This window comes from Acomys russatus, chromosome 5 (genome assembly GCF_903995435.1).
Source record: "Acomys russatus chromosome 5, mAcoRus1.1, whole genome shotgun sequence".
NCBI lineage: Eukaryota > Metazoa > Chordata > Mammalia > Rodentia > Muridae > Acomys > Acomys russatus.
This window is the reverse complement of record NC_067141.1, coordinates 44,932,957-44,947,636: the sequence shown is the minus strand read 5'-3', so window position 1 is coordinate 44,947,636 and position 14,680 is coordinate 44,932,957. Positions and strand designations below refer to the sequence as shown.

The window sequence follows — 14,680 nt, the reverse complement described above, 5'->3', positions numbered from 1 at the left end:
AGGAATCCTTTGTATGGAGGATAAAGCTGTTTTGACAGGGTCTGTGGTAACCGAAGGTCTCTATTTTTAAAAAAATGCATTTAAATAGCATTACTTTATTACAGACTTATGTATTGAAATAACACAAAGAAAACTAAAATTGGCACCAATTCCATTTCAAAATCAAGCCTACTTTTCCTCATTTCTCATAGTCTTTTCCAAGTCCTACTTTTGCAGGTACTCAAGTTTTGCCTATTTTTAGCCCTGTCAGAGATTTTTTTAAAAAATTATATTCTGGGTTTTCACTAAGCATCATGTATGGAAAATAAGCCTTTGGCTCACCTCAGACCCACTTCCAAAGAGATACACACTGAAGAGAAGAGCCTGGGATTGGTCATGAACAGCAACAGTTGATGGCACTGCTCTTTGGGAGTCAAAGTTATTTCTTTGTCTTTAGCTGTGTCTTAAAATGCCCACCTTTAGATGTGAGGAGCTGCTACAGGGAGCCACTGCCTCTAGAGGCTTCTGCTGCAAACAGAAAGGTGGGTACCCTTCACCTCTTCAGCAGCCAGAGGGCAAGACTGATTCCAGCAGATGCTCAAATGCCTACTAACACCAGCATCTGTGGTTGTCGGATGGCTTTCATGCAAGCACTCAAAGGAAAGGGGCTATCCAGGAACAGGGTGTAAGGAAGGCAAGTAGCCTGAGAGGCGATCTCAGTTTGCCATGCACATTTCAGTTCCAGGAAAGTCTATTTTAGATGAAATAAGAGTAGCTGACATTATTTCACGTTTACTATGTATGGTGCTGCCCCTCAATGTCAGACAACAGATTTAGGGTTTTAAATACATAAAGAACAAACTAAAATCTGAAGTCTTGGTGCTCAATGTTGGTTTTGTTTTTTGACAATGTTGTTCTAGGTAGCCCACCCTCATTGGCCTAGCAGACAGGTGTCATCAGACCCTGTTGTTAGAGCTCAGTATTGTGGAATTACTTAGGAAACCTACAAACCTAATGTGCCTGTACTTTTTAGGTGGAGGTATGCTTTGTAAACATACACAAGTGCTCTACGTTGCCAGGGGTCCAGAGAGGAGCAAGAAGCAGTCAACACCAGCATCACCTGTGAGTCAGCCTGACATGCTCCGTGCCCAGCATATTCAACTTCAAGAAGCACTGGCCCAAGACAATTAGTTTGTTTTTAATCTGCAGACATATAAGCCCTATATTTGATTGTGATTTTCCGCCTCTTATTTAGGCTAGGAAGCTCAAGGTCAAATCTACAGCTCACTTTTTGAGGAAAGTGCCAAAAACCTTAAAAAAAATATTTGTGTATCAACTTTGGCCAGGCTTAGATGGATTTCTCTTCCTTTGTTTTCCATATACAATCTGTGGTGGCTTGAATAAGAATGGCCCCAGAGGCTCATCTATTTGTGTTCAGTTACCAGTTGGTGGACTGTTCAGGAAGGATCAAGAAGTATGGTCTTGATCGAAGAGGTGTGTCATTAAGGTTGAACTCTGACATTTCAAAAGCCCAACCAAGCCCACTCTCTCTGCCTCCTGCCTGTGGGTCAGGACGGAAAGCTCTCAGCTACTGCTCCAGCCCCATGCCTGCCTGCCTCCACGCAGGAGAGAATGGCCATGAACTGACCCTCTGAAACTGTAAGCAAGTCTCCAATTAAATGCTTTCTTTTAAAAGTTACCTTGGTTATTGGGTCATGGTGTTTCATCATAGCAACAGAACAGTAACTAAGACATAAGCCCTACAGGCTACCTCTGACACTCTCTCACATCACAAGGTTCATAAATAATGGCACAGACATAGAGCACTTGCTGTATCCTGCCCTGTCATTCTGTGAGCATGGCTCATGCCACTATTAGTGCTTATTTCTGTTTCAAGTGCTTTGTTAGGTCAAGTACAAATTCGTAAAGGACTTAGTGAAAAACAAAAAAAATGAAAAGGAGCCCTGATATGTGGGGGCAAAGAGAAAGGTCTATGTTCAGAATCCAGGCAAGAACAGCTAAGCACGAAGCCTGTTCCATCACAGTAGCCACAACTCTCCCAGCTGACAGCTGGCTACTCACCATGGAGCTTATGGTATGGGATTGGAGACCTTTCTGTTAAGTAATCCAGATACAGAAGCATAAATATTTCATGTTCTCTGCGTAATGATCTCTCTCTCTCTCTCTCTCTCTCTCTCTCTCTCTCTCTCTCTCTCTCTCTCTCTCTCTCTCTCTCTCTCCTAAATGGGAGAGGAAGGAGGTGGAGGAGCAAGAAAAGGCAATGGGGAGTGAACACAGTTATATCACATGATACACCTGACAGGACGCCATTGTGAAATGGGTTACTATCGTACAACAAGGGTATACTAATAGGAAGAGGGAGGATGAGGAGCTGCCCCAGCAGCAATGGTTGCCCATCTACCTCCCACCTGTGATCTGATTGCAGGAACTTCAGAAACCTGAAATCTCATGAATGGGTCAGATCAAGTAACACAAAAGGAATCGTTGGCAACTTTGTTTTTGTGTGTGGTGTGTGTGTGTTGGGGGGAGGGGGGTATATTCATATATGTTGAGGCCAGAGGAGAATGTAGGCACCCTGCTTTGTCACTTTCCATCATACTCCTTTGAAACAAGGTCTCCTGTCTCTCCCCACCCCCTCTCTAGGGTTACAGTTGTATCCATGGCCACCCTGGCTTTTTTGCGCAGGTACTGGGATCTGAATTTAGGTCCTCACGCTTGACAGCAAGTGCTCTCATCACTGAGCTGCCTCTCCAGCTCTGCCCCACCCTCACACGCCCCAGCCTAGGCTTAGTATTAAAGTTTGAAGAAAAGGTGAGAAATGTGCCTTGGGATTTTCTCACCACTAAACATAATTATTAGCCTCTGTGTGGAAATCCTTTAGAACTCAATGGGTCATTAAGTTGAGGTCCTCTGATTTTATCCTTATTAAATCATACTGTTTGTATTTCCATGAATAGTTGCAAAGCTCTAAACTCATACTTTGACCATGATTAAACAAAAACATGAAGTAAAGGAGGACTGGCCCATCTCTTGCATTCTTATAATCTCTCTGATACTTTAAGCTAGTAGGCATTTTTCTTTCTTTCTTTTTTTTTTTTTTAATTTAAAAAGATACATCTAATCAATTAACATGGTTTCTTTTGTTGGGGCTGGGTATGCAGCTCAGTGGTAGATTGTATGCTTAGCAGAAGCAGGTCTTAACTTCCATCTCCAACACCAAAAATAAAACAAAACCAAAGCTAAAAGGATACTACCTTACTACACTGTCAAAATTCAGGCTCCCCCTACTGCGGTTCTGTTTATGTGGATTTGCACTTAGTGGTGCTTGTCTGCCCCTCCCACCCACAGCCACTCTCCCCTCAGAAAACCCTGACACAGCATCTCACTCATCTCACTGTTCGCCCTAATTCCTGCTGAGAGGGGCCAAGGGCAGGTTGTCTGAAACCACAGGGTATCCATTAATGGAGAGCTGTTAAATACCTCTGCTGGAGTGAGACAGTGGATGAATGCTGACCCCTGGGAACCTCAGTAAAGTAGACAGGAGGTGAAAACCGAGGATAAAAACACATAAGAGCATAAGATCCCCCTCCTGTTCCCACATCAGCAAAAGGAGTATGAGAGAAGAGTCTCGAGGTTAATCCATCAGAGGAAAATTAGCCCAGCGTTAGACCAGTTTTAAAACAAAACAAAAAGTGCATATTGTAACCCCATTTACTAGAGAGGCAGAGGCAGGAGGATCACTTCAGCTCAGAACTCTGGAGGCAGCCTGAGCAAACCAGTGAGACCCTGTCTGGAAACAACATCAGTGACAAAAGGTAACAAAAATACAGAAACCAGAGAAAGATGGCTTCCTGGAGTTGAGGGTGCTCCCTCCAGCCTAGACAAAGCACTCATCGCAGTGAGTTCACCACGAGCCTGGATTTGTCTCCACTTAATCACTTCTCTGTACCTTCTACCTCAGTCAGTCTTGACCTGAAGCTGTGTGAAAAGAGGGTGTCTTGTGACCCTCTTGCTGAATTCTATAAATAGGGCCTACAGTGGTAAAAATAGCATCTGTCACCATTAAACAGCAAGACTTTTAGTTAGAACAATTACACGGAAGCAGCAACTCGAAAGCGTGGCAGACCCAGATGAGCATGAAGCAAGGCGACTGTCCAGAGCCATGAGCTGCAGAGCCAAGCACTGTGCACACGACACCTCTTCACACACCACTCCTCACTGCCTTGCCGGCACATCCCACACAATCCTTCAGACTCCCTATACCAGGGAGAGTCTGCAGAAGTGAAAGTTTGTACAGTGAGCTACTGCCCCAAAGGAGACTTCGCCGTGTGCATCATGGGATGCACGCCTTAACACCCTTCCCATTCCACCTTCCAAAAAGAGTGCTCAATGCCAGAAGGCTCTGTCTGTGTGTGTGTGTGTGTGTGTGTGTGTGTGTGTGTGTGTGTGTGTGTGTGTGTAAACCTTTTGCAAAAAGTAACAAATCTCTTGAGGCTCTGGGGGTAGTTCTCACTTTTTCTTGGTCTTGCATTTAAAAGGTGAATGATAAAATGTGTGGTCCTCTGTAACAAAACAGTTTATGTTTTCTAAGGGAAAAGGTAGCTGCTTGTCTGAGTCCAGAAGTGAGAGAATTGTGCCCTCAAGTGGCTGAATGGTATACTAAAACTATAGTTTAGGACTAAAATAAGATAGACATAGGGCTGTAAGTAACCTTATGTCACTGGCTCCCTTCTGATTTTTTTCCATTCTTGGTGGTGGTGGTGGCAGTGGTGGGGTGATTGCTGAGATTGGGAGCACCATGCCAGGATGTGGGCTCTGTGTCCCTGGTTTACAACTAAGCCTGAGTTGATTCTAGAGCCAGGAATCATTTTGTTTCCATTCTTTGGCTATTTTAAATGGCTTGATTTTGCCCCTTGTTCATACAAGGTGATAGTTTGCTAGCTAATAAAGTGTGGTCACCTCCTGCTAAGCCTAATAAAACAAATGCCTGAGCTTTCTCTTTTAAGGCAGAGTTCTGAAACACTTCTTCAAAGGATGAAAGGAAAAACCTGTCCAATAAATAGACATGCATGAAGTGTGCATGTTAAGATATTCCATTATAACATAACTATAAAGCAAAAGGATTATCAGCACAAAATTTAAAAAGCCAGGAAAATGTATATGAGACTGAGTACAGCTCTGAGAAAGCAAGAGATAGTTAGCTTTGTATATTCATAAAACGCGCTCTGCACACCAGGGTGCTTGGTAGGAGCATGAGAGTGTGAGCATTATGCTCTTTAATGTGTAATAGGACACATGCACATACACGCAGTTCACATCTGTGAGGAAGCCCCAGAAAATGGCCTCCTCCAATGGTCCAAAATAGGCCCGAGGTATGACACATATGTTCTTTTTTTTTTCTTTAGAAAAATGTATTCATTTATTGTTTATCGGACATTCAGGAGAGTCCATAAGAGGGAGAGGGCATTTAGTCACATAGTGCACTCCTGAAAAACAGAACATTTTAGAGGAAACCAACAGTATACTTGGGGGCTTGAATTCCAATTAAGCACGCTCTACAAAAACGAATCAATCACAGTCAACAGTGTGTCGTAAAATGAGAGAGTCCAGCTGAGAGTTCACATGTCCCAATTTTGTTTCTGTGGCTGTGATAAAATGACCTTATGAAAAGCAACTTGGAAGAGAAAGGGTTTCTTTTAACTCCTGAGTCCAGGTCATAGCCTACCATCTCAGGCGAGTGAAGGTGGGAGCTAGAAGCAGGCAGTCGCACCCGCAAACCGCAATGAAGAGCAGAGAGAGCATGTGCGTTTAGTGTTCTGCTCACTTTCTCTATGCCTACACAGTCCAGGGCTCTGCATCCAGGGCAGTGCCGTGATGTCATAGCTGAGCCAATCGCATCAGGTAAGGTAGTCAAGACACTCCCCCCACAGATGACACATATGCTCTTTTCATCTGTTTTGTTCACTATTGTTTTTTTTGGTAAACTTAGAAGCCCATTCTTTGGTTTTGAGCAGGCACAGCAAGCGCTAGTTTGCGGAACAGACCTTTTATGAGCAGACCATTTCACATACATAAACAAGCTGCTTCCAAAGAGCTGGAAGTCAGGAGTGGCAGAGAGAATTTTCCCTCCGTCTTCAGGACCTTCAATGTTTGCAACCTCTGAAAGAGGCTATTTATTCCTCAACAAATAAAACTCAAACAATTAATGGAACCATGAAGAATGGAAGGCACCTTAGATAGAGATTTAAGTAAGGTGTTCTTTTTACAGAGATTTAAAGAGACAAGGTCCAAACTTTTTAAAAACGACCAAGATGACTTGGTAATTATGCTGGAGTGAGCACACAGACAAGTGGGCTGCATCACAGCACGAAGACCACCGTCCTCATGTGCGATGTGCTGCTGCGTTAGAGACTACCTGCTCAGGAGGTAAACACACCTGACTACAAATCTAGGTGTGCACTGGGATTGCCTCCCACATCAAGTGGATGAAGGGGCAAGCCACTCTAAGTTACAACAGACCTTCGGATGACCCGGTATAGTGGAGAACCTAACTGAGAGTGGGAAAATCCACTTTTAAACAAAGGACAGCTTCTAGGGCTTTGAGCAGGGCCTTCCAGAGTGAGACTGGTCACTGTGGTGTGCCCACACTCCCCCCTAGGACTGAAAAGATTCACTTTGAAAACAATCAAGTACCATTCAAAGGCACGCCTATGCCCTAATTCCTTCCACATTACATTTGGTTCATTCCTTTCCTAAGAATCCTAGTCACTAAACCCTAGGCCCATGGCGATCACTCGGAATCAGCCATATAGCCTCCCTGAGCCTTTCCCTTCTCTGCTATGCCGCCAGCCTCATGGTATCCATTAAGACCTCAAGGGGGTGAGAGGCACCTCCTCGTTAGGCCAGATGAGACTTTCTGGTCTGAGAACACACAGTTGAATAGGAGGAGGCCTGGAAACAGCTAATTATCCATCAAAGAAATTGTGTTCCGGCTGACAGGCTTGTTCTCGGCAAGCGCAGTCCTCCAAAGCAGTCCAGTAATTAGATAAACAAGACTTCGGAGGCTGGGCTGAGAGATGAAAATGCACTTTATGTAGCTTTCTTTAATGTAATCACTAGTTAAAAGGTCGGCACAGAGTTAACAAGCTCATTATGAACTCTGTGCCTGTGATCTCTGCACACACTCTCATGGCAGCCACTAGATAAGATGCCCTTGAAGGCCTTGCAGGGGCTGGGCCTCAACTCACAGTTTGTATTCTGCTCCCACCACAAGGCAGACGGCATCTCTATTGCCAGCTGTTGGGCATCAGACAAAATACGCCAGGAGTTGATGATTCTTTGGCAAACAGCTAGTCTTAAAAAAAAAAAATTGGCTATGGAAACAGAAATACAAGCTCAGAGTTGGACTGTTTTTTTTAATATGAATTTAAAAAAATTTTTTTAAGTAATTTATTCAGATTACCTCTCAATTGTTATCCCTTCACTTGTATCTTCCTGTTCCCCCTCTTTCATGCTATTCCCCTCCCCTAGGTATGTGACAGAAAGGGACCTTGTCCCCTACTATAGGATCACAGGGGCCTATCAGGTCTCTTCCTGGTAGCATGCTTACTCTTCCTCTGAGTGTTGCCAGATCTTCCCACTAAGGGGAAGTGGTCAAACAGGGGGCACCAGAGTTCATGTCCAAGTCAGTCCCTGCACACAATTGTGGAGAATGTGGTGTTCCATTGGTTAGATCTGGATAGGGGTTCTAGGTTTACTGAATGCATTGTCCTTGGTTGGTTGAGCTGACCTGCCTGGGTCCAGATCCACCAGCCTTAATGGCCTTCTTGTAGGATTCTAGGACCCACTAGATCCTTCTATTTCCCCATTCTTCCTTACCTCTCACACCAAGAGTCCCAATAGGAAGTCCCAGTATCTATCCTAATCTCTGGCTAAGTGAAGACTTTCAGGGGACCTCTCTGTTGGGCTAGTTGGACTGGTTTTTTGCTGTTGTTTTTTTGTTTGGGTTTTTTGGTCAACTTTAGTTTCCCACTTTTGGAACAACTATAATTCTCTTGGTGACTTTTCAGAGCTATGTGCCTGGGTCAGTCTCAAAGGACACCTGTATAGCTCAATCCCTTCATAGACATTGATACTACAGGCCTAATCCATCCTTCCTGCTGGTACTGAGCAGGTTGGATGTGTTTTCAGAAGACAAGGTCTCTGATATGGAAGACCTAGTTACTTCTAGGAGTATGGTGATCTCAACCATCTGAGCAAGTGTTCATTTTACGAATGCCCAATGCTTGGGAAGCCTGAGCAGTTCTGTTATGATGGGCCTTTCCTTATAGCAACTTGAGTACAGTAGAGGTACCTGGGGGCAGTGCCCACACAGGACACAACTAAAATGGTAGTACACGGTGAGCTTGGCAGAAGACACTGCAGAGACACAGCCAACAAAGGAGTTACCTGAGAAGGCAGGAAGACAAGGCTGAGGGTTGACATCTGCCATTAGTAAGGCAGTACTGCTGTCTGGTGACAGTGACTAATCTGACCCTAAACTTCTGGCTTTGTCCATGGAAGCACTCATTGTTTGGTACACTAGATGCATTTAGTCTCTGTAGGTTACAGCTGTATAAAGCATTTAGAAGTTAAGCCATATATCACACTCATGAGATCAAGTTTCAAAGGATTTATCCTTGAATTGATATGCTCTTCTGTGTCCATTTTCATGTATCGCCTTGGATTTTTGTGGTGACTTGGATGAAAATGTCTCCCCTAAGCTCATATGTTTGAACGCTTGGTCTGCAGTTGGTAGAACTGTTTGGGAAGGATTAGGAGGTGTGGCCATGTTGGAGGAGGTGTGTCACTGGGAGTGGGCTTTGAGGGTCCAAAAGCCCATTTCATTCCTAGTTATGTTTCTTTCCCTTGTGCTTGTGGATCAGATGTAGGCTCTCAGCGAATGAGGACCAAAGAAGAAACACTAATATCTAACACCACAAGAAGTTATGACAACATCTTTCTAAATTCCTTGAAGTTTTCATGTAGAATGATTCTGGGCCAATTTTACTATATCTCTCTTCCCACAAACATGCTGTTAAGACACAGTAGCCTAGAGCCAAGAATAGGCCCCTCCTTCACCAAACTGGAAAGAAGTGCCTTTCATGACTTCTTTTTTTTTTTAAGATTTATATATTTATTTATTATTATGTATAGAGTGCTCTGCCTGCAGGGACATCTGCAGGCAGAGGAGAACATCAGATCACATTATAGATGGTTGTGAGCCACCATGTAGTTGCTGGGAATTGAACTCATGACCTCTGGAAGAGCAGACAGTGCTCTTAACCACTGAGCCATCTCTCCAGCCCCCTTCCATGACTTCTAAGAGTGAAGTACTGGTTCTAGTGGAGTGGCCTTGACCATTCTATAACACAACCAAAGACTGCGAGCTCTGCATTTGCAGGCCTGTTTCTCTCAGGATGCCATGCTCAGTGCAGAGTAACTTGCCTAGACTCGCTGTCCTCAGCACTCCCTCATTCTGAATGGCTCAGTGCAGGGATGCATTCCAAATCCTGCCATGATGTGATTATGGGGTAACGTCTGCAGTAAATGACTCCTGCGGGTGATTAAATACCGAGGGGCAGCTGGGTAGCTACAGAATTCATTTGGTGCAAGTTTATCCCCATGCCACAAGCTTCCTCTTCCAATTAAAGGATAAGGTTTCCACGGAGCTGGAGACAGCCAGCATCTGGAAACAAACAGTCCACAGTCGTGCCTTCATCTTTCTCCAGGAAGTGGGGGATGGAATGACTACTCTCTCTGTGTGCTTAGCTCTCCAAGGATGCAGACGGGGGCAGACTTAAGGCAGATTTGGTGTTTATGAAAATGAGGATGAAGTTCTCACAAACACCAGAGGGAAGAGCTCCATTTCTTACTGTGTGGCCAGGTGAGTGTATTTCTCACAGTAAGTGTTTACTAAGTTCACTAGTCACCTGATCTTTCCAGGCCTCACGCAGTGAACCTGTAAGATGCATGTGTGTGGGGACAGGTGGGCTCTGAACCTCCTCGCATGGCACAGAGGAAAGAGTAAGTGAGAAACTGGAGATCTGGGAGCTCTCATGCCCTGCTAGGAGGATATTCTGGTTTTTGGGGCTGGGGGAGAGAGGAAGCAGCAATATGAATGTAATTAAAGACAAATATCACCTGTGACCCAGTGATTTCACTTTTAGGCATAATCCTTGAGTAAACTTTAACACACATTCACAGAGAGTCAAGACAAGACCTGTCACTTGGCAGGACTAGTAAAAACACAAATGCTGGGGCTGAGAGGGCTCAGCAATTAAGAGCACTGGTTGCTCTTCCAGAGGACCAATTCCAGAGTTCAATTCCTAGTACCCACGTGGCAGCTCACAACGCCCTGTCACTCTAGTCTGGGGACCCGCCCTCTTCTGGCCTTCAGGAGCACTAAATACATGTCTATACATGTGGTGCACAGACATACATGCAGGCAAGAAACCCATACACACAAAACTAAATAAACTGATTTAAAAGGAAAACCAGAGACGTCAGGTTGGGGAGATAGCTTACTCAGAGAGATAGCTCGTAGGCTAAGTGCTTGCTATGCAAGCATAAAACCTGGCCTTGACACCCTCTCCCCTACCATGTAAAACCCCCAAAATGGCATCACTTGTTTATAATCCCAACCCTGGGAATGTAGAATAGCATTGAGAAGACAGTCTAGTATAATTTGTGAGCCCAGGTCCCAGTGAGAGACCTTGTTTGAATAAACAAGGTGGGTAGCTCCTAAAGTTGACCTCTGGCCTACACACACACACAGACACACACACACGCGCGCGCGCGCACACACACACACACACAAACTCACAAATACTTAACAAAAGGCAAGTAAAGAAAAACACAGTGTTTACCAATAGTGAGTTGGATAAATAAAATACGACCTCTTTAAACAAAGGAATAGTATGTGACAAGAAAAAACCAATATGCCTCTATATAAATCTATACTGATATATATTTTTTTAAACTACAGTTGTTCAGAAGTTCCCACTGGTTAAACTCATGACGACATGACTAACTCAAAGGAAGTGAGCAGCTGAGCACAACACATCAAGTTAATAAAATGTATGATTTGGGACTGGGAGCTGGATCAGCAATTTAGATCACTTGCTGTTCTTGCAGACAACAGGGGTTTGACTCCTAGCACTGACATGGCAGCTCACAACTATCTGTAACTACAGTTTTGGAGCTCCAACCCCTTCTGTGGGGCCAGGCATGTACACATACGCATATACATGCAGGCAAAATATTCATATCTATACAATAAAATAAATAAATATAAAATTTAAAATGTATATGAATGCATGGTAATACTCAAAAGAGAAAAGAAAAACATCTTTGTATGAAGAAAAACCCCAAAGTATATAATATAGACTGTGAGTCCCAAATGAATACAAATAGGACAGCATCGATATGTATAGGTACGCGTCAGTCACACACACTCTCTCTCTCTCTGTCTGTCTGTCTCTCTCTCTCTCGTGTGTGTGTGTATGTGTGTGTGTGTGTGTGTGTGTGTGTGTGTGTGTGTGTGAGCTCATGGTAGTAGTTGCTGAGCAGGGCTGCGGTTTGAATGTGAAATTTCCCTCATCAGCACATGTGCTTGAACACATGGCCCCAGAAAGTGGTGCTGTGATCACTTTTGGAAGGCTGTGATCTTAAGTGAGCGGAGTATCTCCAGAGGAAACGGGTCACTGGGAACTAGCCTTTGCTCTACTTCCACTTAGCCATGATATGAAGAGGTGCTGAGGCACCTGGCTGTATACCCATGCCCCATGGGGCCACCTGCCATCATGTCCTTTCCTCTAAAACGTGCTGTGAATCCACAGAGATCCTTCCTTCCTTCCTTCCTTCCTTCCTTCCTCCCTTTAGTTGCTTCCTGTCAGGTGTTTGGTCTCAGCAACAAGGAGAGGAAGCACCACAGGCAGCAAGGCAGAAGGACTCATCATGAGACAAGGGTGATTTCATGAGATCAGTAAGGCCTGATTGGATACTTTATATGAAAATGCAAACCCCGTAAGATGCCATTGATGGATGGTGGGGAAAAGATGCTCGATACAGCATTCTCCCCCACATTTCAGAAGCAAAAAGACTCTCAAAGCAAACAAGAGCACGTGACCAACAACGCTTTGGATAGATGTGCATTGTCAAAGGTCCCTTCAAATTCCCCAAAAGGGTGAGAGGCACGAGGCCACTTGGAAACAGAGCAACCTCACCTTCACTCCTATGGTATCTCACTTTTTGCCAACCAATATGTTAGCTATGTTGCTCCCACTTAAATTAATTGGAACTAAGTAAGGTGGAATTTTTATTTCCTCTTTGCACTAGCCTATCAGCTATAAGCCAAAACACTGGGTAGCTCTGGGACTTCACTGAAGTACGATTCCTGGACAGAGCTGGGGTTTCAGTAGAAACCTGTGTTTTGTTTGATATTGTTTGCCTGTAATTCAGACTGGGTTGGAGCTCATCATGAAGCCCAACCTGGCCTCCAATTTGCAATCCTCCTGCCTTAGGCTCCCACGGGGCACCATGCCCATGTGAAACTGTTAAAGTCCTTCTACATGGAAGAAAGCTAAGGTGATAGGTTTGGCTTTCTTTCTGTTTTTCTTTTTTTTCCATTTCTGGTGAGAATACATCCAGTAGAACCTATTACAATTATGACTGAAAAAAAAAAAACTGCATCCTTATTACAGAGATTTAGGCAAAGCATTTCTAGAAGTGACCTTAAAGTCCTCTGTAGTACCGAGCCATCACATTTAAGTTTCCACGCAAACTCAGGACTCTGAACAAGAGACTGGGTTTCAATAGGTGTGTACTATGCAAACAAGCCCGCATGCTTCTCACCTGTACACAGTGTGAGGGACATACACTTCCCGAATAGGAAACTCCAAAATCTCCTTGTGTGGACGTGTCCGGTTTTCTGGGAAGGGTTTGACTGGCAGCATCTCAGGTGTCAGGCAGCAGTTCATCACATCAGGTGCTGGGGCTATCTCCAGCCTAAGCGAGCCTAGAGCAAGCCACAGGGGGAGTTTCTTTACTGAAACCTGTCGTGTCAAGAGGGAGCCTAGGATGCATTTTTGGAGTTCTAAGATAATTTCCCACAACTTGAGGGAAAAGCCTGCCACGATAACTTTTGGGATGAACATTTATAAAATGGGAGTAAGAAATTATAAAATGAGTAAGAACAGACTAGAAGGTCCAGACTTATCACACCACAGCTATATATATTAGTGGGCTTTGGGTTGAGTTCTCTGGCAGAGAAATATAGAAATAGCATATAGCACGTGGGTTGTTGCTTGAGGACAAGGAGTGTGTCTTCACTGCTCTCTCTTTAAATACTAGACTTCCATATAACAATTTGTGTGATAAAGGACTGCTGATCTGTTCAAACGATTATTATTAGATTATCAGAGAAAGCAAATCTAAAGCATACTCTTTGTGGTATACAGCCTTTATGAATGAGAAGACATTAATAGATTTGTCAGAAGTGTACAGCAATTTAGATTCCTAACTCCAAACGTAAAAATCCACATTGCCCTTGGCAGTTTTATAAATTAAAGTATTAAACAAAAAAATGTCAGTCACAAATGTTTTAGGCACAGTTCAAGAGTGTCATAGTTAGCTTCTGTTGACAACTTGACACAAACCTAGAGTCACCTGGGAAGTGGGAACTTCAACTGAAGAACTGCCAGGATCAGACTGGCCCACAGCCATGTCTGTGTGGTGTTTTCTTGATTGTTAATTAGTGTGGGAAGGCACACCCTACTGAGGCGGGAAACACCCTTAGGTAGGTGGGCCTGAGCTGCAGAAGAGAGGCAGGGGACCATGATGCTGGAAGCAAGTCAGTAAGCAGCATTTTTCCAAGGTCTCTGCTTCAGTTCCTGACATGAGGAGCCTCTTGAGCTCCTACCCTGGCTTGCCTCAACAATGGGCGACCATGTGGAAGAGCAAGCCAAGCACACCCTTTCCTCCTCCCAATGCCCTTGATCAGTTACTGTATCACAGTGACAGAAGCAAACTAGAGCAAAGATGCTAAAGAGAAGCTGAGCTCACACACCTGGGATGGATTTGACTCTCCGCTGTAGGGATGAAGATCTCTTGTAGTCAGCTAAAAACTTGAACAAGTCTTCATCACTAAGGCGATCTCCCTCCTGCCAAGAGGTGCTTAGGGTTAGTGGGGACTAACTGCCCAGTCCTGGACTTGGGATCAGCTATTTCTAAGACTCTCCCCTGAAAGTCATTTTTTAATTATTATTTTTATTCTTTCTCTCTTTATTTCCCCTTTCTCTCTTCTCTCCTTCTTTCTTCTTCCTCCTTCCCTCATTCTTTTCTCTTTCCTGAATTAAATGGAGGCAGCTTGAGCTGACCTCAAACTTGCAATCCTCCTGTCTCGGTCTCCCAATCGCCACCACACCTGGCTTATCTGTTCTATTCTAACAATTCTTTCATGGAAATGAGTGTGATGGACAACACTGAAATCACTTAGTTCAAGCACCACCACCTTGTGTTCTTATTAGCCTTGCTGCAGGCAGAGCTGCTACCTCTTTCCTATGCAGCTATCTGACCTTGAGGAACCAATGTCACAAGAGTCTGCCTTGTAATATCAACCAACAGAAGAAGTTCCTTCTCG

The 14,680-nt window shown here is 44.2% G+C and overlaps 1 protein-coding gene across 1 annotated transcript in view; it reads right to left on the bottom strand.

The window, feature by feature from the left end:
• Window positions 1-14,680, bottom strand: part of Dock8 (dedicator of cytokinesis 8) — a 197,930-nt gene that overhangs the window by 89,954 nt on the left and 93,296 nt on the right. The window contains exons 13-14 of the mRNA XM_051146278.1: window positions 14,108-14,201; window positions 12,895-13,057 (exon numbers count right to left, since the gene is read on the bottom strand). Of these exons, the coding sequence (XP_051002235.1) occupies window positions 12,895-13,057; window positions 14,108-14,201 (257 nt within the window). The remainder of the gene's footprint in view (window positions 1-12,894; window positions 13,058-14,107; window positions 14,202-14,680) is intronic.